Source organism: Lipotes vexillifer, unplaced genomic scaffold, assembly GCF_000442215.2.
Source record: "Lipotes vexillifer unplaced genomic scaffold, Lipotes_vexillifer_v1.1 scaffold216, whole genome shotgun sequence".
Taxonomy (NCBI): Eukaryota; Metazoa; Chordata; class Mammalia; order Artiodactyla; family Lipotidae; genus Lipotes; species Lipotes vexillifer.
Genome location: NW_006779100.1, coordinates 3,292,994 through 3,313,026, shown reverse-complemented (window position 1 = coordinate 3,313,026; position 20,033 = coordinate 3,292,994). Strand labels below are relative to the sequence as shown.

The following is a 20,033-nucleotide window of genomic DNA, read 5'->3' as shown; positions in this document are numbered from 1 at the left end:
CTGCCCCTTTTCTTCCTGGAGAGGAAGAGGGAGGCAACCACTGTTTCCTTTTTTGCTGCAGAGCTGACAGCTTCTGAGACAGCTTCAAAAGACCTGTCTTTTGGCTCCTTCCCACCTGCGCCCATCTCCCATTTCAGCCTCACCAATGTTCCCAGCCCTGGTCTGGGCACCCTGTGGTGCTAACTGAAGAGCCAGGCCAGGTTTCTCTTCATGAGGAACACTGGCCTCTCACTGGCAGCCCACGCTCATCCGCCAGACACCCAAGATTTCCTCTGTCTGCAGGGCCAAGGCCCACCCACCACACCCCACCTACCCCACCCTCCTCTGTGCCTGTGCAGTCACTGGCTGTGTGGGAGGGATGTCTACGCAGAGCGTGCAATTGATCCTATGCACGTCCCTGGTGTATTTATTACAGGGGGGCGGCCACAGTGGGCCTCAGACTGATGGTGCGGGTCTCTGCTCCTGCAGGACTTTACAGGACGGCTGTGTTTGCGCACAGTGGGCAGTGGGCCCTGTGTGTTGTATTGGATGTGACGTTAGTGGTTGTCTTGGCCTCTGCCGCAGTAATTAGATGGCTGGGGTGAGCCTATGATTTGTGTATTCCCAGGAACACTGTGCTGTGATCGAGTGTTCATGCATGCTGGTGTGTGTGTGTGTGTGTGTGTGTACACGTGAACGCGCATGTGCATGTCTTGACTCTGGCCTGTGGGGCTGGGGGGCTGCAGGTCTCAAATTCCTCTGCTATTTTTAGGGGCCATATCAGCTCAGCTGTCGGGAGCCTGGGTGTGTGTCAGTCAGAAAGTCTCACCCTCCGCATCCCTTGCCCCTAACCCTCCAACACTGCCTGCCCCCCAGCCCACGTCCTCACTCCAAGAGCCTCCTCCTTCTCTTCCACGCGTGCCGTATCACCCTCTCCTCCCGGCATACCTGGTACCCGCAGTCCTCCAGGCCACTCACTCTCTCACTCTCTCCCACTGGCTCTGGCCTGGGTTGGGCAGCTCTGGGCGGGAGGGGCCTGGAGAGAGGGAGGGGAACAGGGGCGGGGCCGCTGCCAGTGCTATTTTGAGCTGCTAACGGAGCAGCATCGGAGAGGAGACTCCTTGCTCTGGCCTGCTCCAGGCCAGGCTATGCGGGTGAGTGTCCCTCTGACCCCCCACCCCGGAAATGTCCCAGGCTCCTCATGCTGTTTCCTCATTTAGGAAAGGAGGGGGCTTTTTGTTATTTCCCTCGAGGTGGCTGAAGTAGGTGGGGAGGGAGGCGTGAGGCTGCCTTGGTGGGGAGAGAATCATCCATCCCCGCAGCCTCTACCTCTCAGAGGCGAGGGGCAGGGCTTCCTGGGCCTGACTCATGACTTGGGAGGTCTTGTCCCTGCTTTGCGTTGCCAGCATGGCCCTCCACCCCCGCTTCCCCCTGGTGGATAAGAGAGAGGGGCTTGAGAGGGGTGGCTTTTGGAGTTGTCAGGGATCCCCCTTTCATTGTCCCCGAGAGTGGACTCAGCATGGGCTCCTTCATTTTCTGTGGCTTGGACACTTGGAAGGGCCACAGATGGCATCTTGGGGAGTAAGTTCCTTAAAAAAGCAAGTGAGGAGAGACACAGCGGCCTCCCAGTCCATTCTGTTCCCCCACGCCGCCCCTCCCGGCCACCAAGGGTAAGGTTTTCAGTTGTGTCAGCAGTTGGCAGAGAGTATGGGCTGGCCTGGTGCAGAGGTGTATCAGGAGCCTGAGATGTGCCTCGGAGCATTTGTATCTCCCTGTGCCCAAGGACTGCCCCGCTCCAGCCACAAAACTGGCACCAGCGCCAACGTTTGTGGGCGGGCTGGGGGTGGGGCCTGAGAGGCTTCTCACCCTGAGAGTGGGTGCTTCCTGGTAGAGCTTATAACCCACCCCACCTTGGGCCTCCAGGTCCCGGCACCAGGTCACAGACTTGGGGCCATGCACGCCGGTGGCCAGGCAGCTGGCAAAGTGCCCTGCAGAGGGGCAGTGAGTATCCCCAGAGAAGGGGGGCCTCCAGCAGGTCTGGCCGTTGGAGGAGGAAGCCCGGGCCTTCTGCAACTGCAGTGGCAGCAGGAAGCGCAGCAGGAAGGTCCCAGCGCACCTGCTTCCTCTAGGCTGGCCTGGCCGACAGTGGCCACGCGCTTGGCTACTTTCTGTTCCGCCCTGGGCGGGGGGAGGGCTCTCGCTGGAGGCTGGACCAAAGGGGCCAGGGTGTCCCTGCCAAGCTCTTCTCCCCTTCTGTGGCAGCATGGCCTTTAGGCCACTCCCTGCAGAGCCCCCCATTCCTCCCAAGCGGCTCTGTATAAAGCTTATTCCAGTCATGGGTGGGTGGAGGGGTAGGCCATCTCTGGAAACCCCAGCTTTCTACCCAAACTGTTGCTCTGGCAGGTGATGTCATGGAAGGACAATGGCACATGTGAACCAAGGGAGGTGGGGGCAGGGCTTCCTTCCATCCCCTAACATGAGCCTCTGAGGTTCTTGCTGGTGGACAGACCTGGGCCTAAGTACCAATCAGCCGCTCGCTACTATGAGACCTTGGGCAGGTCATTTCTGAGCCTCCTTTTGCTCATTTGTAAAGTAGGAATCATCCTAGTATCTACTTCAGAGGGATGTTGTGAGGATTAAATGAGATAATGCATGTAAAGCGTTCAGCACTGTACCTGGCACTTAATACATGCTCAAGAAAGGCTAACTGTTCTTACTGTTATTTCTTCCCTGCACCTTCATCCTCCTCCACATCCTTAGATTAGTCGGTGCTAGGCTAGGACTGGCAGGGATAGGGTCAAGTGGGAGCTCCCTTCTGTGTTCGAATGGGAAAGGAGAGAGAGGAGGATGCCATGAGAAGCCCGGAGCATGTGTGCGAGTTGGTAGAGGGAAGAGCTGCCACGTTCCCTTGGCCACAGGCAGCAGGATCTTCTCTTCCCCTAGGCAGTCTTTCTCAGGGTGTCCACTGCGCTCGGGGGCTTGCAGTGGGTGGACATCTGGCATGGATGTCCGCGATACATTTGTCCAGGCTGAGCACTCCATGCCTGAGGGGTGCCTGGTGGGTGGAACGATCCCCCTGGGGGCATTTGCGCACCTGTACCTTCCTGTGAGGGGCACAGAGGATGATAAGTGAAGGGTGGATGGTCCTTGCTCATGATGCAGAGGGTAAAACCCAGCCTGACCCAGACCCCTGAGCCTTGGAAGCCTTCGGGGCTGAGGGTAGATGGGTCCCTCAGCACATTTCTTGGATTTCTCCTCTTTGAGAACAAATGCTTTTAGCTATTATCTCCACTGCTTTTTCTTTTTTATTGACTGTTTAGCCATCTTTATAATAGAAATAAATAGTAAGTAACAAATACATAACAAAATAAATACCAAATGTCTCTATTATGTCTAATTTGCACAATTTACAAGATTGTTAGGATCACTGTTTGCTTTCTATTTAGGTGCTAGTTTTTTTTTTTGAATCACCATTCTTTTAGGAGGAGTTTTCCATATGGTTACATTGTCCACATATTTGTTAGTTTAAATGGCAACACAACAGTGTATTGTACTGAAGTAACATAGTTTACCTAACCCCTCCCTAACTCTAGGGAGTTAATTATTTCCAATTTAGGGCTATTATAGACAGTGCATTTTTGTATTGGTCTGTGGAGGTTTTCTTTCTCTTCCTTTCTTTAAGTCAGCTTGTTGCTTATACATTCCTGAAGATGGGACAGCCAGGCCAGAGGATGATGCGTTTCATGGCTATTGTTGGCTCCAGGAAGAGCTACTAAGCAATTTCAGAGTGTCCTGCCCTCCCTTCATCCCCATGGCAGTTGGGTTTACTATCTACTTATTGTTGCTACATTTAGAGATTATACCTCCCTTGTTTTCCCCACCTCCCTGGGAATCAGGATCAACAAGTCTCATTCTCCGTAGTTTACAGCTGACAGAAGAGGCCAGATGGGAATAAGAGGTTTGTACAGAGAAACCCCACTGCAGGACCGTCAGGCAGCAAACATTTATTTAGTGCCCACAGTATGATGAGTAAAACAGAGTCCTGCCTGTGAGGAAATCACAGTCCGGGGAGTGTTATAGACACACAAACAGCCCCCCAAGCTCCATCCTGGGTGTGAATCCCAGTGCTGCCACTTACCAGCTGGGGAGCCCTCAGCAAGGTACTCGCCTTCTCGGTTTTCTTACCTAGAAAGTGGGGTTTTGTGAGGATTGGAGGAGGAGACAGCGTAAAGCGCCTACCACTGTGCCAGATACCACAGTGAGTGTTTGGTGAGCATTGGTTTCTCTTCCCTTCCCCGAAGAGAAGAGGCTAGAAGTGCCAGAGAGGGAGGAGGTGGTCAGAGCCTCAGAGAATGGCAGGGTCGTGGTCCCTTTGCAAGTCCAGAAACTCAGTTTGGGCACGTTGAATGCTAGTAAGCTCCACATTATCAATCCATGCTGTGGCTGGACCCTGAACCTCAATGCTGACGCAGATCTTAACCAGAGTTGGCTACTAAGGATGACTCAGCCCCTCTGACCCTGCCTAACATAGCAGAAAAGGTGGGCCTCCATGGGAGCAGCACAGGCTTGGAGTCAGAGCCACCTGGGTTCAAATCCCAGCTCCATCACTTACCAGCTTTTTGACTTAATCTCTTTCTGAGTCTTTCTCCTCATCAGTAAAGTGGGAATAATAATAATTCCCATGTCATGAGGCTGTCATGAGATTTACATACGAAAATATACTTTAAATATTTTTACGGGGCCCATCTCATTGTAGGTGTTCCATACTCAGTAATTAATGTTGCTGGAAATGCCTGAACTCCCCAGAGATGGAACAGGTCAGGGAAGAGAGGCTTTGGCTCCCAGGCACCCTTGCTGAGAGCCATAAGTTCTCAGCTCTGGAGGTGACTGTGCCAGAGATATGGCCACCATCTTTGGGACTGTGTTGCTTACCTGTTCTATATTGGATAAAGCTAGGTTATTCTTTTTTTTCTTTTTTTGTGGTACGCGGGCCTCTCACTGTTGTGGCCTCTCCCATTGCAGAGCACAGGCTCCGGACGCGCAGGCTCAGCGGCCGTGGCTCACGGGCCCAGCCGCTCCGCGGCATGTGGGATCTTCCCGGACCAGGGCACGAACCCATGTCCCCTGCATCGGCAGGCGGGCTCTCAACCACTGCGCCACCGGGGAAGCCCAAAGATAGGTTATTCTTGATCCTAAGCAAATCTTAGTTAAAATCTAGTGATAAGGAAGAGAGGAGAAAGATCCAGGCAATTTTGCACAGAAACCACAGAGAGAATTTCCTCCAGGGAAAAACCCATGTTTGCGTTCAGTGATGCTCATGAGGAACAGGCCCAGGTGTGAACGGCCTGGTGTCCTTGTAACAGGCCCAGGAACGGCCTGGGCTCCTCTCTGGACACACAGGAGAACTGGAGCAGGACATCAAAGAACGAATGAGTTAATTAAACAAACAAACAAACAAACAAACTTGGGGCTTCCCTGGTGGCGCAGTGGTTGAGAATCTGCCTGCTAATGCAGGGGACACGGGTTTGAGCCCTGGTCTGGGAGGATCCCACATGCTGCGGAGCAACTAGGCCCGTGAGCCACAACTGCTGAGCCTGCGCGTATGGAGCCTGTGCTCCGCAACAAGAGAGGCCGCGATAGTGAGAGGCCCGCGCACCGCGATGAAGAGTGGCCCCCCACTCACCGCAACTAGAGAAAGCCCTCGCACAGAAACGAAGACCCAACACAGCAAAAATTAATTAATTAATTAATAAACTCCTACCCCCAACATCTTCTTAAAAAAAAAAACACAAAACAAAACCTAGCATATGAACTGGATAATGGGATAGAAACATCAACAAAGCAAATTTAAAGTAATTCACTGAAAACAAAACATTCTCTGTTTTTTCGCTATTCATTCAGGATAAATAAGAATAAGAATGAACCAGTTTTTTAACTCCACTGACTTGAACGGATTCTTGAGATGAAGCCTCTCCCTGGGCTGAGGCCAATTCTGCCTGTTGAATTTCAAGAGGACCCGCTCTAGTTTCTAACCCCCAGACGGGGCAGCTGTGCAGTTCTCCAGGCCTCTTGCCCCTGGCAGGTGCTGGTGAGTTGCAGGTAAAAGGCAAAGCCACAGGAGTCCTAGAGCAGCTTCCTTAATCCCCTCCTGGCTCCCAGGCCCACAGCTTTGGTTCACTGAATTAAGGGCTTGCGTGCCTCTCACCACCCACCCAGCCTCCTAGGGTGCCAGACTTGGAAAGGACTTTAACCATGACCTGGACTAGTCCATCCCCTAATTCCACAGAGAGGTCCAGAGAGGTGAAGTGGCTTATTCAAGGGCACACAGCTTCCAAGGGCTGTGTCGATGTTCTGTACCTTACCTTGTCTTCTCTTTTCTCTAATATTTTATTCCTTACTCCTCCTCTGACCTTTTGAGCTTTGTAATCCTTCCCCCTCCACTGCATCCCTCCTTTCCCCTGTTGCCCACAATCTTTGTCCCGGCAGGTCCTGGCCTTTAGGAAGACTCCAAGTCCCTGAGAGACCCTGCCCCCCATTTCTTCTCTGGCCCAGAGTGCAGGCTACTTTCGGCACCATGGCCTTTTCATCAAGGTTCGCCTTCTGGGAGCAAAAGGAAAGTTGTATTTCAAAACTCTTTATGCTTTTCTTATGTGCTTGGCATGGTGTGTGCAGGCAGGAGACTGGCTTGTGGGAGTGGGAGCTTTGGAAGCTAGAGACGGGTTGGGGCATGTGTGTGTATTTGGGGGCCGAGGAGAATGACCAGGGGGTCCATGAACTCACTCTTCTGTCTGGATGGGCTCCTGCGCTGAGTCATGCTCCTCCCCTGAGCTCCACCTCTGGTGAGCTGAGCTGCCTTTTGTCCCACTGGTGCCCCTCCAAGTTAACCCCTCACACCCTTCCCACTGCCGCTGCTCTGACTCACCCCTGGGAATGTGAGCTGCTATGAAGGGGCCGCTGGGAATGGCTTTGGCTCTGAGGCCTCAGAGCTGGGTCTCCCCGAGTCTGGGGGCTGTGATGGGTAGGGGGAGAGGAGCCAAGAGAGGGGAACCAGGCCAGTGGGCCACCTGGGGCCAGAGGGTGATTCAGGCTGCAGACCTGGGCGTGCCTTTGTGCTGTGCGCAGTCCCCAGCTGGGCAATGACCTACAACAGACAGAACCCTTCGGGTGGGGGTGGGGTAGTGAGTCAGCCTCGGGCTAAATCCAGAGCTGAGCTCAGAGCTTAGGTCTAGTGTCCCAGACATTTCAGGGGGCAGCCGCTGTTTCCCTCAATGCCTCGCCACTGGGGGAAGACCCTTGAGGTCCCAAGCTTGAGCCACTGGAAGGAGGACAGATTTGGAGCTGCTGAAGGACACGGTGTGGACTTGGAATCTGGGCCATCCCTGAGCCCGAGCTAACAGCACTGCGTGCAGTAATGAGTGTGTCTGGGTGTGAACACTTGCTGTCCCTCTAACCTGTGTGTCTGGGAGCTCATGCACGGTGTGATGGTGCGGGGGGATGGGCAGTGATGGGCATTTGTAGGGGCAGCAGGTGCAGACCTAGACTCTCCCACTTCTCTTCCTTTCCTCTCCATCAGACCCTCCCTTCCTTTTCTCTGCTCCAATCCTAATTTCTAAAGTCGTGGAGTCCACTCTGATGAATAATCGCCATTTTCCCTCTGGCCGTGGCACTGCGTACTAACGCTGAAGCTTGAGCCCATTGCAAAAAGCTCTATGGGCTCTTAGCTTTAAAACTGCGGCGGCCATCAAGCTGGTCAGTGCCCCAGGCACTGCTAATTAGAGCTCATAATTAGCCATGGACCCTGGTTGCAAATGGAGAGTCCCCCCAGATGGATGATTAAAATGATTCCGGATGAGTTTCAAAGGATCTTTTCCATTAGGAATCAAGGACACCTACCCATGCTCCTGCCCCCTGTGCTGGGAAAGAGTCATGCTGAGGGTTGGGTAGGGCTGGTGGCAGACCTGTCTTTTTCTACAGTCCTAAGTGACTGGGGAAAGAAGAGAAATGAAATCCACGAGGACTGCCTGAGCTTTTGGAGGAAGAGATGCTGGTGAGGGGGAGGGGAGAAGCCTCTCCCAGAATTGAGGCCTGGTCCTCTGGGTCTGTTCTGAGCCAGGCTCTGAGCTGAAAGAACCATCAGAGTGGCCATATTGTCTGTCCTTTTTCCGGATATATTATGGTCTCTGCCCTTTGCTCCTGACTCTACTCCTCCCCTCTGACTTGGGCCAACCAGCTCCTGGGCTGGGCACAAACCCCAGAGCCCAGGCATCTTTCCTTCCTCCACGCCCCACCCCGAACCTTGGGGTTGCCTCCCTCAGCTGCATGGTTTGCAGAGTTTTGTGGGTCTGAGGTTGGGAAGATATCTGGCCTCCTGAATCCCCGCCTCCGCCCGACCTCCTGCCTCCAGCCAGAGCTCAGCGCTCTGGTTGGGAAGGCACGCAGGCTCTGTGCTGGGGGAAATCATACGGACCTAGAAGCAAGCCTGAGCCAGCCTGATAGGGGCCAACTATTACCCCACACTGAGCTCTGCTGGCCCAGCCGGCCCCCCACGCTGGGGTCATTCCCTCCTCCTCAGTCCCTCGGTCAGGGAGGCTCTTGTTCAGACCACTTCCTGTCTGAGCTGGGAATGGCTCTTGCAGTTTAGCCTGAGTTGAATTAGCTGGATCTTTCTCTCCACCCTGTAACCAAGGCCATGATGTCGCTCTCATGGGTGGACCTCTTTAGGCAGCCTAGGTGGGTCACGTGGCTGGTCACTGAGGGCAAAGGGTACTTGGCTTTAACCACCCGCAGAGACTTCAACCCCAGGATAGGATATCTGTTGCCCAAGTCCATAGGCCCAGGACTCCTAAGCACTCAGGAGATCTGCCTCTCAGAGAGAGCGACCGCTTGGCTGTTTTCCTTCTGTGCTTTTAGTGCTGGGTCTCCCCACCCTGACCTCTGACCTGCAAAGTGACTTCTTTGTCTGCTCCCTCAGGTTAAAGAGGAGGACAAAACTCTGCCCAAGCCTGGTCCTCCTGCCAAGGAGGAAGGGGCTGTAAGTGCTTCTCCTAGACCCGTGTGTGTGTGTGTGTGTGTGTGTGTGTGTGTGTGTGTGTGTGAGAGAGAGAGAGAGAGTTGTGTGTCCAGGTGGGTTGTGTCCACAAGCCCAGGCCTAGTCTGGGAGGCAGTTCCACGGAGCAGGCAGGCACGGCAGGGTGCCCCTTCCCGTGTGGGGTGGCTAGAGGGAATTCCAGTAAAGTGACAGAAAGTGCAGCATGTGTGATGCCAGCCTGGTGTGTGTGAAGGAGATGACAATGCCAAGGCATGTTGGGGACCTCTCCCTAAGCCCCCTCTTTAGTTCCTACCTATAGTTCTGGTTTCCTGAACTCTTTGGGGCTGGAGAGGCTTAGGCAGACAAATGAGAGCTCAGCTGTTGGGACTCTTCGTCCTGCTCTGGGTGGCACAAGCCAAGGGCAGGGAGGGGTTTCACTGCAGCTGCTGCTGTCTCTTCCCAAGACCCTGTCAGCTGCTCAGCGCGGGTGACCTAGAGGCAGGCTCCAGCCGTGCAGTGCCACTACCCCCCCACCAAGTCATTCTGCCTTGGGGTAGAGACCCTGAATAAAGTTGGACACTTTTAAGGCAAGAGAGGGGACACAGTTCTAGAATAGCCAGGTCCAGAGATGTGTAGTTAGGAGAGGGCTGCTGTTGATCTAGGGGGTAGGAGCGCCCAGGGCTCGGGAACAGAGCTGAATCACAAAACAGATCTGTGCTTCGTTACCCAACATGGTGCCTGCCCCCCGCCCCCCACACACACCCCTTCCTTGAGTGGAGATTTGATTAGCCAGGTGTTATGGCTTCCACCTGATCTGTAAGCAGTGCTGCAAGGTCAGGGTGATTTCAAGGGGATATGTTTGAGATTTGTGAGGGAGGGGCCTTGGAGAATGCCAGATTTGTGGGGGCGGAAATTATGTGTAAAGTGCTTAGAAGACTGCCTGGCACATAATAAGCTCCGTTTAAGTGTTAGCAGTTACTATCATCATTGTCATTGTCAACATGAGCTTCAGTTAGAAGGCATGGGAGGAAAGCCAGAAGTGGGGGGCAGGGAGTGAGGCCCAGCAGCTGGGGCCACGGCAGCTCTGCAGGGCCCTGACGTGCCACTGAACACTCTTGGCCCAACAGGTTGAGGAAGAGGCCCCTTCAAGGCCTCCCTTTCCCACCCCTGCAGCAGGGCCACCCTGTACCTGAGGCCTGGGCTGAGGTCGTTTGGCTCAGCTCTGCTCAGGACATGGGTCTCTGTCCACATGGCAGCCAGAGGTCTGTCCACTCTGTGAGCGCCTTCCTGCATTTCAACAGAGGTGGCAGCCAGGTACACCCTAGAACCAAGGTCACTGTTAGGGGAACGAGGACTCAAGCACAGCTCATTAGTGGCAGGGCACTGCCTGACCAGCAAGGAGCCCCTAGGTTGACCTGGCTCTCCCAGGCAATGTGGCTTGGCTTTGCAGGAAACTGCCCTGCCATTAGCCAGCTGGGCCTGCCCAGTGGCGGTCCCTCGAGACCGCAGACAGTCCCCACCAGGCAGAGTGTGCCAGCATCTTCAGTGGACTCCTGGGTGCCCAGAGGCTGGCTGAGTCTAGACAGAGTGGAGCTGTGGTCGCTTGAGTGCTTAACCCTTTGAGTGCTGCAGCTGCCACCTCTTCCTCCTGTCATTCCACGTGCACACTCTGGGAGCTAGGAGGCCTCCAGCCCTTGAGAGGTTTGCACAAGGAAAACTGCAGGGAGACTGGCAGAAAGCAGGCTGAGGTGGAAGCTTCCTGGGCCAGCACTGGGTTTCTGCAGCGCTGGAGAGTACGGGTGAAGGGTAGATAGTGGCCTCAACCCAGAGGAGTCGGGAGGGAGGAGGCTTGGCGTATCTGTGGGCCAAGAATTACTTCCTAACTACGGTTTTCATTGGGATGGGCAGGCTCTGGGTCTGACTACAGAGGAAGTTGGGTGATAGAAGGACCAGGGACCACAAAGGCAGGAAGCCCCAGAGTTAGGCCCAGGATTGATGGTAGGAATTGGTGTTTGACCTCGCCATGCTCCGTCTCTGCTGTGTTTGGGCTGTGAGGGAGCGGGCTTCCTGGGATCCAGGCTTAGTTGCTGTCCTGACATAAGCCAGTAACTCTGGGGTACCTCATGGGCCTCTGGGCACCCTGTGCTGGCCTCTCACCGCTCCTTGCTAAGCCTGGAGATAGACGGCAGGTGACCTGCTGTGCTTTATGGGAGAGAGAAGCCAAACTCTTTGTTGCAGTTGTTCTATCTGGAAGATGGAAAGAGGGTTTCCTGGGGGGCCTCTTGGAGCTTGTGTTGTTTGTTGGATGAATGGAAGGTCTGTTCCACGACTAGATGTGAGGTCACACCTCTTACTTCCTCTATGTGGGGCGGGCAGGGACACAGGCTGATGCTAATGTCTCCCTGTATTTGTGTGACTGTAGCTAGAGGGCAGCTCAAAGGGCAGCGGTGGCCCATCTAAGAGTCCTCAGCCTTCCACCAGCCCTGTACCCTCAGAGGCTCCCCAGAGAGCCAAGAGTCCTGCATCCACACTCACCATGAACGGCCCAAGGACAGCCTCAGCGGAAGGCCCCAGCGAGGAGGCCCAGGGCCTGTCCCGGAAGAGGGTGGCGAATGCAGTGAGGAAGGTGGTGAGCAAGGTGCTGCCTGGTGAGGAGACTGGGAGCGCCAAGGAACCTGCGGGCAGAGGGGTCAGATCTCCTGAGCACCCAGCTCGAGGCAGGAAGGGAGAAAAGGCAACCACTCCCACTCGCCCTGCTCGGCCTAAGTCCGAAGCAGAGAAGGAGGCCGCCAAGGATGAGCTCTCCGTGGGTCTGCGGAGCCTGATGTCTCGGGGCAGGGGCAAGGACCACAGGCCGCGTGGCAGGCAGTCTCCCGGGAAGGGGGAGAAGCCCTCCAGCCAGGAGCCAGGCTCCTCAGGGAAACCAGTCTCCCCGGAGACAGTGGACGCCTCAGAGAAGCCAGGCTCCCCAGCCCAGCCGGAAGAGCTGGCGGACCCAGGCTCCGCCGACCCGAACCTCAAGTCGAACCTCACCGGATTGCGACAGAACAAGTCACCAGCCCCTGACGTGCAGCAGGAGGTACCTGAGTGTGTCACTAACCTCGGACCCTCCCTTACCACCCTCACCTGAGGACTGGCAACCAGCTTTCCCAAGGCTCTCCCACAGGCCCCGCATGACGGCGAAGCTGGGCCGGGCCACGTGCCGATGGCAGGGCTGCATGGCTTTCCTTCACCGAATGCCAGAACCCAGGGGACCTGTTAACTGCATGCTGCTGCTCTTCCACACTTGCGAGGGAGTTGGGGCCTGGCCGCCAGCTACATGGCATCAGCTTGAGGCCCCAGATCCCAAGTCGAGGATCAGAGTCTTAGCAGATCAGTGAGAGGGTAGAAAGACAGAATTTCTGGGGTCAGGTGGCCTGTGCTCACATCCCATCCCCAGCCACTCACTCCTGTGGGACCTCAGCATCTCTGAGCCCTCATCTGTCGAGTGGGGATCACATAGGTCTATCATCCCTCCTCTGAAGCCCCTGGGCCAGAAGTATTTTGGAAATTAGTGATTTTTGTATTTGAGACTGTCATGCAATGTGCATAATGAGCAGCAACTCGTGACCAAACACATTAATATTCCCACAGGAAAATTATGAATGTTCATGCTGCGGGGCGGGGGGGGATTAAATAGTCAGGTTTTGCCACCAAAACAGTTACGAAAAATCTTTTGTTTTGGAGGGCTTTTTGGATTTTAGAATTGCAAATAAGGGATAGTACCTACTTTGAAGGGTTGCTGTGAAGATTAGAAGGGATACAGGGAATGAATGCTCTGAGCCTAGTCCCTGGTGTGGTGGGTGCTCTGTAAATGGTGGCATCCATAGTGATGCTGGTAACAGTGCTTGTTGACACCATCATCGCCATCACTGCTTCTTCAGGCCTGGCCAGCTGTCCCTCTGGCAGCAGGACTCTTGAGGAGCTCTGGGCCTGGGTGGCAAAGGAGCACAGTGGGTCCCCTTTGTACCTGCGGTCCTGTCTGTCCACAAAGTGCCCTCTGGGTGGGACAGGAGGCTGAGAGGCACAGGGGAGGGCCAAGGACGATCTGTCCAGCCCTTTCCCTTGGAAGGCGATGCCTACTTGGCTGGTCCTTGGGTTAGGGGGCATTTCTCTTCAAGCTTTCCCATTTTGTGGACCCTTCTGGGGCCTCAGGAGCTGAGTGGGTGGGTGGGTGGGGTGACGCGTCAAGTCTCACTACTGCTTATCTGTGCTCCTGCGTGCTACTTCTGGCTGAAAGGGGACAGTCGGGGGGAGTGGGGCAGGGGACCACCTAAAGACCTGTCCTGTCTCCCAGGCCCTAGAGGCCCTCCTCTCTGCCTGCTGCCTGCTAGGATTCCTAAGGTCTCAGACGTGCCCTGCTCCCCATTCCATTCTTCGCGGGCTTTGCAGAACTCAGAAGAGAGTAGGCGGCAGCTTCCCTCACCCCTCCTGGCCCACTCTGCATCAGGGAAGTGACCGCCTGGCACACAGGAGTTGGCAGGGGCGTCTTGGTGTGAGGCGAACCACTAGCCCCTAAGAAGAACCTCCAAGGAGCCAGAGAGTGTCATGCGCCCGTTCCTGGGCCGGCTGCCCTCCCTCTGGCTCCCTGTCCCTCCGCCTCTCACTCAGGTGGAGTTGGGGCTGAGATGGGCCCCAACCTGGAGTTCAGCCACCTGTCGCCTGGGCCCAGGGCAGGGGCCAGACGATGCGTGTGAGAACGGGCTGTCCTGGTGCTGGAATGGTTAAAGTGGTGGGAAGAATTAACCCTAGAACTCCCAGGCACCTGTTATTATTCTCACCTGAGAGCTTAAAACCTCAAATTGGTGCCTGGCTTGCCTCCCTGACCCTATTCCACTAACCCACGGGGGTCCCAGTGGCTTCCTGAGCTAGAAGCTTGGTGTGCTGTGCCCCCAGTTCCCCAGGCTGGGACTAATAGTGGTTTGACCTTTAGGCAGGAGCCGCCCCCGACGTCCAGCTGACCCCCACAGAGGAGGCCCACCAGCGGCTTGAGAGGATCTTCACAGCTCCTGTAATGCCGCCTCTCACTTGTGGTTCCCAGTCCCTGGTCTCCTCTTTGCTGGGGCTGCTGGCCAGAATGTGTGTGGCTGTGTGTGTAGGCCCACCTGACAATGGAAGTGTGGCTCCCTGGAGGCCTGGGGGCCCTCACATGGGCTTCCCATTTGAAGAAATGAGAGAAGGGCACTGTGGAGGGTCTGCGCACAGTGAGGCCTGTTCCTCCAGGGAACCTGTGGGAGGGACCCCTCTGGCTAGAGATCCAGCCCCTTCTCTGGCCCCAGTCTCTTGCCCCAGAGGGCATATCTTGGTGCCAGGGCCTGGTGGGTGCGAGGCAGGGAGAAGACACTCCCCTTTCTTGATGCCCTGGCTCTCCAGTCCCAGGTGGGGCCTGTTAACTCCTTGCCCATTTCTAACAGGCAAGGTCCAAGGCCTGGCTGACTCCCCTTCCTCTCCAGAAAGGCCTTTAAGTAACCAGACAAAGATGGGGAGGTCGAGGCTGGCCACCGGGTCTGTCCACAGTCCGCTGGTTCTTGGGCAGTTGTCAGGTGGACCTGGATGGGTGGTGCTACCTCTGCTTGCCATGGGGTGGGAGTGGTGCAGGGGTGCAGTGGGAGTCTGAGGAAGGGGTCCTAGACTTGGGGCGGCTGGTGGTCCTGTTTGATGAGCTAGGCAGGGGTGACAGCTCTGAAGGGCCGCCCTTGGCCTGGGGAGTGGCACCCTTGGGTGTGTGTCTGGAGGCCAGGGGCAGCCTGTACTGGGGTCCAGTGGCTACAGGGGAGCTGGGCTGGGAAATGCCCTGGAGATAAGGCCGGAGGCTCCCAGGGGTCCCAGGCCCTGGGCGTGGTGAGGTGGTCTGGCCTGGCAACACAGAAGAGGAGGGTAATTCAGAATGGACTGGATGGCCAGCCCAGGAGGGACTGTAGCCCGAGGCAGAGCGGCTCCCTCCTGCCACAGGGAATGACTTATCAGGGCATCTCCTCTGAGGAGTCTGATGGTACCAAGTGTTTCTTCACTAAGCAGGGCCTCTCCTTCCCGGCCTGGCCTCTCCTTGACTAGGTACAATACACCTGCCAGGCCAGCCCTCCTACCGTCCACCTCCTGGTGCTATGCCCCTCTCCCCTCCACTTGGCCCCGGGTGCTTGCTGAAGGGGACATGCCAACGGCCTGCTCATCTTCACCCCTATTCTTCTCTGTCTCTTCTTTGCTTGCTGCTGGTAGCTGGACCCTGAGGCCGCTTCTCCTGCCCACAGCCAGGTAGGGTACTCCTGCCCCCCTCAGGAGCCCTCCGCTTCCTCTGGTGACCACCTGCCACCCCCGGCCTGTACCTGGGCTGGCGTCTGTGCCCGGGCCTTGTGCTGGAGTGTAAGGCCTCTTTCCCCTTCTGGCTCCCACCTCACGTGGTATCTGGGGGGACCCCTGGGGGAGGCAGTGCCGGGAGCTGGACATGGGGCAGCTCTGTGTCAGGCCCTGGAGGAGTGTCTAGACAGGGTCGCCACTCAGTTTGGCCTCTGTGGCGCATGGTTCTTAGCCACAGAAACCCAAGGGCCTGGCCAGAGCTTTGGTTTCTAGGTGTTTCAATTCTGCTCCCTCTGGGTAGAGAAAGCTGAAAAGGCTGAACCCCTACCACCCCCACCCCCATCCCCTCCCCACTCTGAAGCCTGAAGATGCGCATCCTCTGTCTCCCCCTGCTGGCCAATGTGGGAACCTGTCTTCAGATTAGCTCTAAAGGAACTAGCTGGAGGCCATGGTCCTTTGATGTCACCTTATTCATCAGTCTCCAAACTCTGGACCCATACAACATGCCCATTCAAGACAAAGGCTTCCCCTGTCTCATGATTTGAAAAAAAAAGAAGTAATTTTGTTTTATAAAGTTAATTTTTTCAAATATAAAGAACTAGCCTTTTTTGGATGTCTTCCCTTAAAACGTTGACAGCCCCATGGTGATCCTCCTATTTGAGGGGTAAGTTCACTGGCCCGTGATATGCAAAGTCTGGAGACTGCTGTGTAAATCAGCCTTCTGACTCTATAGCCCAGAAGGGCTGTCAGCGAGGGAGAGGGAGTTATCTGAAGCCAGAATCCAACCTGGGAGTAGAACCCAGATCTTTTTTCTTTCAGCTCCAAGAAATGTAACAAATAACGTATTTGTTATTATTGTTTCTTGTCCTTTCCAATCCCTCACCCAGGGGGTCAGTATCACAGAGCAGTGTCTACGCCTTGGCCCCAGGTCGGTTTCATGAGGGTGGGGGACCCTAGGAGACTAACTGTACCTTGCAGCTGGGATCCCCAGAGAGTTGGGGGATAGGGCTAGCTGGGGGGCTGCTCATGTGGGGGGTGACCATCCACCCACCAAAGGACACTGGATGACCCTGCTGCCCCATTGCCCACATGACAAAAGGAGCCTGATGGACCATGGGGGCCAGGCCCCGCTCCTGTTTGCCCAGCTCCCCCAGGCACCATTGCTGACCAGCTCACGTCTCTTAGGGGTGCCAGGTTTGGCAACCCTACACCCTGACATTGCCCGTGAATGCTTCTTCCTGATCGGTGACCACCTGGGCTTCCGGGGGCTCCCAGCCCCTTTATACCCATTCCCATGCCCATCCATGTGGCATGCAAGTCTCTTCCTGTATTTGACAGAGCACTGCTACCCCTGCCCCTGCCTCATGTCCCTGGCCATGCCGCTTCATGCCCCTGTATGGCCTTAGCACATCCCCATGGGTCTGTGCTCCTTCTGAGGAGGCACGGAGGGGGAGCAGGGAGGCTAGCACATGCATCTGGGCACTGCCCCTGCCCAGGAGAGCATCGTCTGGAGGGAAGACCAGTGTCAAGGCTAGGACTCACCCATCATTTTGCACTGAAGTCCTTGGAAGCCATTCTCAGATCTTGAGGAAATGCCCTTTCCCAGCTTGGTGAAGGAGGGCCTATTAGGTGGATGAATGGAGAAGCCAGGCCTGTAAGGTCACAGCACCTGTGACCCAGGGTGAGGGCTGGAGGCTCGGGATACTGATCTTGCAGTCTTTGCAGGGAGGGAGCAAGAGGGTGGCTGGTGATTTGCTCTCCTGGCATCTGCTCTCTCCTAGGCACATACTCCATGTGTCCCTGTCTTTCCAGACCCTCAGGGCTGTCAGGGTCCCCAGCTCTGTGTCCTTGTCCTCAGGGCTCCTCAGGACCACCCGCCACCAGCTCCTGGCTGCCCCACCTTCCTTTGATATCTCTGATGTCTCCCGTTCTGTGTCTGCCACCCACCTGTCCCCCTCGCCCAGTGGCTCATCCGGAAGCCCTTCCCCTCACATGTCTCCTGTCTCCTGCTGTCCTTGTCTGCTTTCCAGAACAGGGTCTGACTCTTTATTCTTTCCCTCCCTCTGATAGGTGAAGACAGAAGAGCAGATCGCAGCTGAGGAGGCCTGGTATGAGACAGAGAAGGTGTGGCTGGTCCATAAGGATGGCTTCTCACTGGGTGAGTCTGGGGAGACCCAGGGCCTGGGACTCTCTGGTTTCAGGGCTGGGTGGTGGGTGGGCCTCTGGGTCTGGAGAGGCCTGAGTGGTGAGCAAGGAGAGGCTGGTGATACAGTGGGGAGAAGGCAGGACCATGAAGGGCCCAAAAGAGGCTGCCACGGCTTCCCGGGCCCATGTCTGTCTGTCTGTCCCTGCTCTGCAGCCACTCAGCTCAAATCTGAGGAGCTCAGCTTGCCCGAGGGGAAGGTGCGCGTGAAGCTAGACCATGATGGAGCCATCCTGGATGTGGACGAGGATGACGTGGAAAAGGTTTGCAGGAGGCTGGTGGAGGGCACAGGAGGTGGGTCGGGCTGAGCAGGCTGTCCGCTGGCAGAGCAGACTGGATCTGTTCCTCAGTGCCCGCCCGCCTGTCCTGTCACACAGGCTAATGCTCCCTCCTGTGACCGTCTGGAGGATCTGGCCTCACTGGTGTACCTCAATGAGTCCAGCGTCCTGCACACGCTGCGCCAGCGCTATGGCGCCAGCCTGCTGCACACGTACGCCGGCCCCAGCCTGCTGGTCCTCAGCCCCCGGGGGGCCCCCGCTGTGTACTCGGAGAAGGTGCAGCCCCCCTCAGCTACCATGTGGCCCCACAGACTGCCCCCTCCATCCCCTCCCCCCTGCCCACTTTCCCCGACTCTACCCCTTCCCCTTGGCGTCCCACGGGGCTCCTGTCCACTCTCACAGTGGCCTCGGGAAGAGGAGTCGTTTCAAGGGGTGGGGACAGAAGGCCCTCCCCCGACCTCTCACAGAGGCCAGGACTTGGCTGATATCTGCATTTCCATGCATGACCTTAGCCTCAGAACCTTCTGGCTCCCCTGGAGTGAAAAGCCCAGAAAGATGTGGGCCTTGGGGGTGAGGGCTGTCCGTGTGGAGCCAGCTAAGAGCACCTGTCCCTTCCTTCCGTCCCTCTCGCGCCCAAGGTGATGCACATGTTCAAGGGGTGTCGGCGGGAGGACATGGCCCCCCACATCTATGCCGTGGCTCAGACCGCATACAGGGCGATGCTGATGAGCCGTCAGGACCAGTCCATCATCCTCCTGGGCAGCAGTGGCAGTGGCAAAACCACGAGCTGCCAGCATCTGGTGCAATATTTGGCCACCATCGCAGGCAGCAGCGGGAATAAGGTGTTTTCTGGTGAGGCAGGGGCAACTGGGGAAACAGAATGGGCTGGAGAGGGGTGTGGGGATGGAGGCCCCGCCGAGGTGCCAGCTCTTCCTCCTGGCCTCTCCGTGTCCACAAAACCCCTCGATCCTCAGCAGTCTGGTCTAAGTAACTGAGCCTTCGGGTACTAGAGGAGCAGCCATGGGATGGGCCTCCCATTCTCCCTGGGCCTCTGGAGCCTGTGGCTGGGGGCAAGCTGCCCGTGGCTTTCCTGATGGGCCCTGGGCCTGTCTTCTGCAGTGGACAAGTGGCAGGCTCTGTACACCCTTCTGGAAGCCTTTGGGAACAGCCCCACCATCATGAACGGCAATGCCACCCGCTTCTCCCAGATCCTCTCCCTGGACTTTGACCAAGCCGGCCAGGTGGCCTCAGCCTCCATTCAGGTGAGGGGACACTCAGGGTAGTAAGAGATTTGGCTGCCTGATTTCACGCCCTAGAGATCAGACTCTCTCCTGCACCTCATTTTCCTGGGATTCTTCCCTAACGAAATGGACCCTGGGCCCGGCAGGGCTGGCCTACTTTGCCCTGAGCCTCCACATTCTGCCCCCTGTGCCTCCTGCCCTGGATTGGGCACGGCTCAGCTTCCTGCCCGTCCTGGGGTTGCCCACACCCTAGTTGGGGCCCTGGCCGCTGCTCAGGGGTTTCTCTCAGGCTGATTCACCCAGGCAGGGCTGGCCTGTCAGTAAAGTAAGGCCCAGCTGAGGCTGATTCCCTTCCATGCTAATGAAATATCTCACCACAAAGTGTCCAGCTCCCCAGAAAGACTGTGCCTGGAGGCTGGGTGGGGTGGCAGGCCCTGTGTTCTTCCCTGGCTCTGGTGTCTGCCCCAGGTTTGACCATGAGGTGATCTGGCCGCTGGTTGAGCACCTGGAGAATCAGATGCAGCCACTCGCTCCCATGGGCCTGGTTCTTTCTGGTGTGGGTGGGAGAAGCTTGACCCGGCGCTGCCTCCTTGCCTACATACCCTCTATGCTGTGCCACAGACGATGCTTCTGGAGAAGCTGCGTGTGGCGCGACGCCCAGCCGGTGAGGCCACGTTCAATATCTTCTACTACCTGCTGGCCTGTGGGGATGGCACCCTCAGGTGAGATGGGACAGAGGGAACAAGGAGGGTGCTCTGGGTGCTCCCACCCACTGACAGCTCCTGGGCTTTGCCACTTGATTGCATCCCACGCCGGTTGTTTATTTCATGCCTGCCATGTGTTAGGCTCTGAGCTAGGCCCTGGGGATGGCGAGATGAATGAGCCATAGGCCCTGCCCGGCGGGAGCTCCCTGGCCCCGGGCATGGGGGACCTGGCTATATGTGAGGGGCACCATTGACCCTTCGGCATTC

General features: G+C 56.4%; 1 protein-coding gene across 2 annotated transcripts in view; it reads left to right on the top strand.

Annotated features, from left to right (window-relative positions):
• The window catches only part of MYO18A (myosin XVIIIA), an 84,790-nt gene that overhangs the window by 22,637 nt on the left and 42,120 nt on the right, over positions 1-20,033 (top strand). For both annotated transcript variants that reach the window (XM_007452437.1, XM_007452436.1), the window contains exons 2-7: positions 17,411-17,498; positions 17,700-17,806; positions 17,921-18,097; positions 18,460-18,673; positions 18,941-19,083; positions 19,684-19,784. In XM_007452437.1, the coding sequence (XP_007452499.1) occupies positions 17,411-17,498; positions 17,700-17,806; positions 17,921-18,097; positions 18,460-18,673; positions 18,941-19,083; positions 19,684-19,784 (830 nt within the window). The remainder of the gene's footprint in view (positions 1-17,410; positions 17,499-17,699; positions 17,807-17,920; positions 18,098-18,459; positions 18,674-18,940; positions 19,084-19,683; positions 19,785-20,033) is intronic.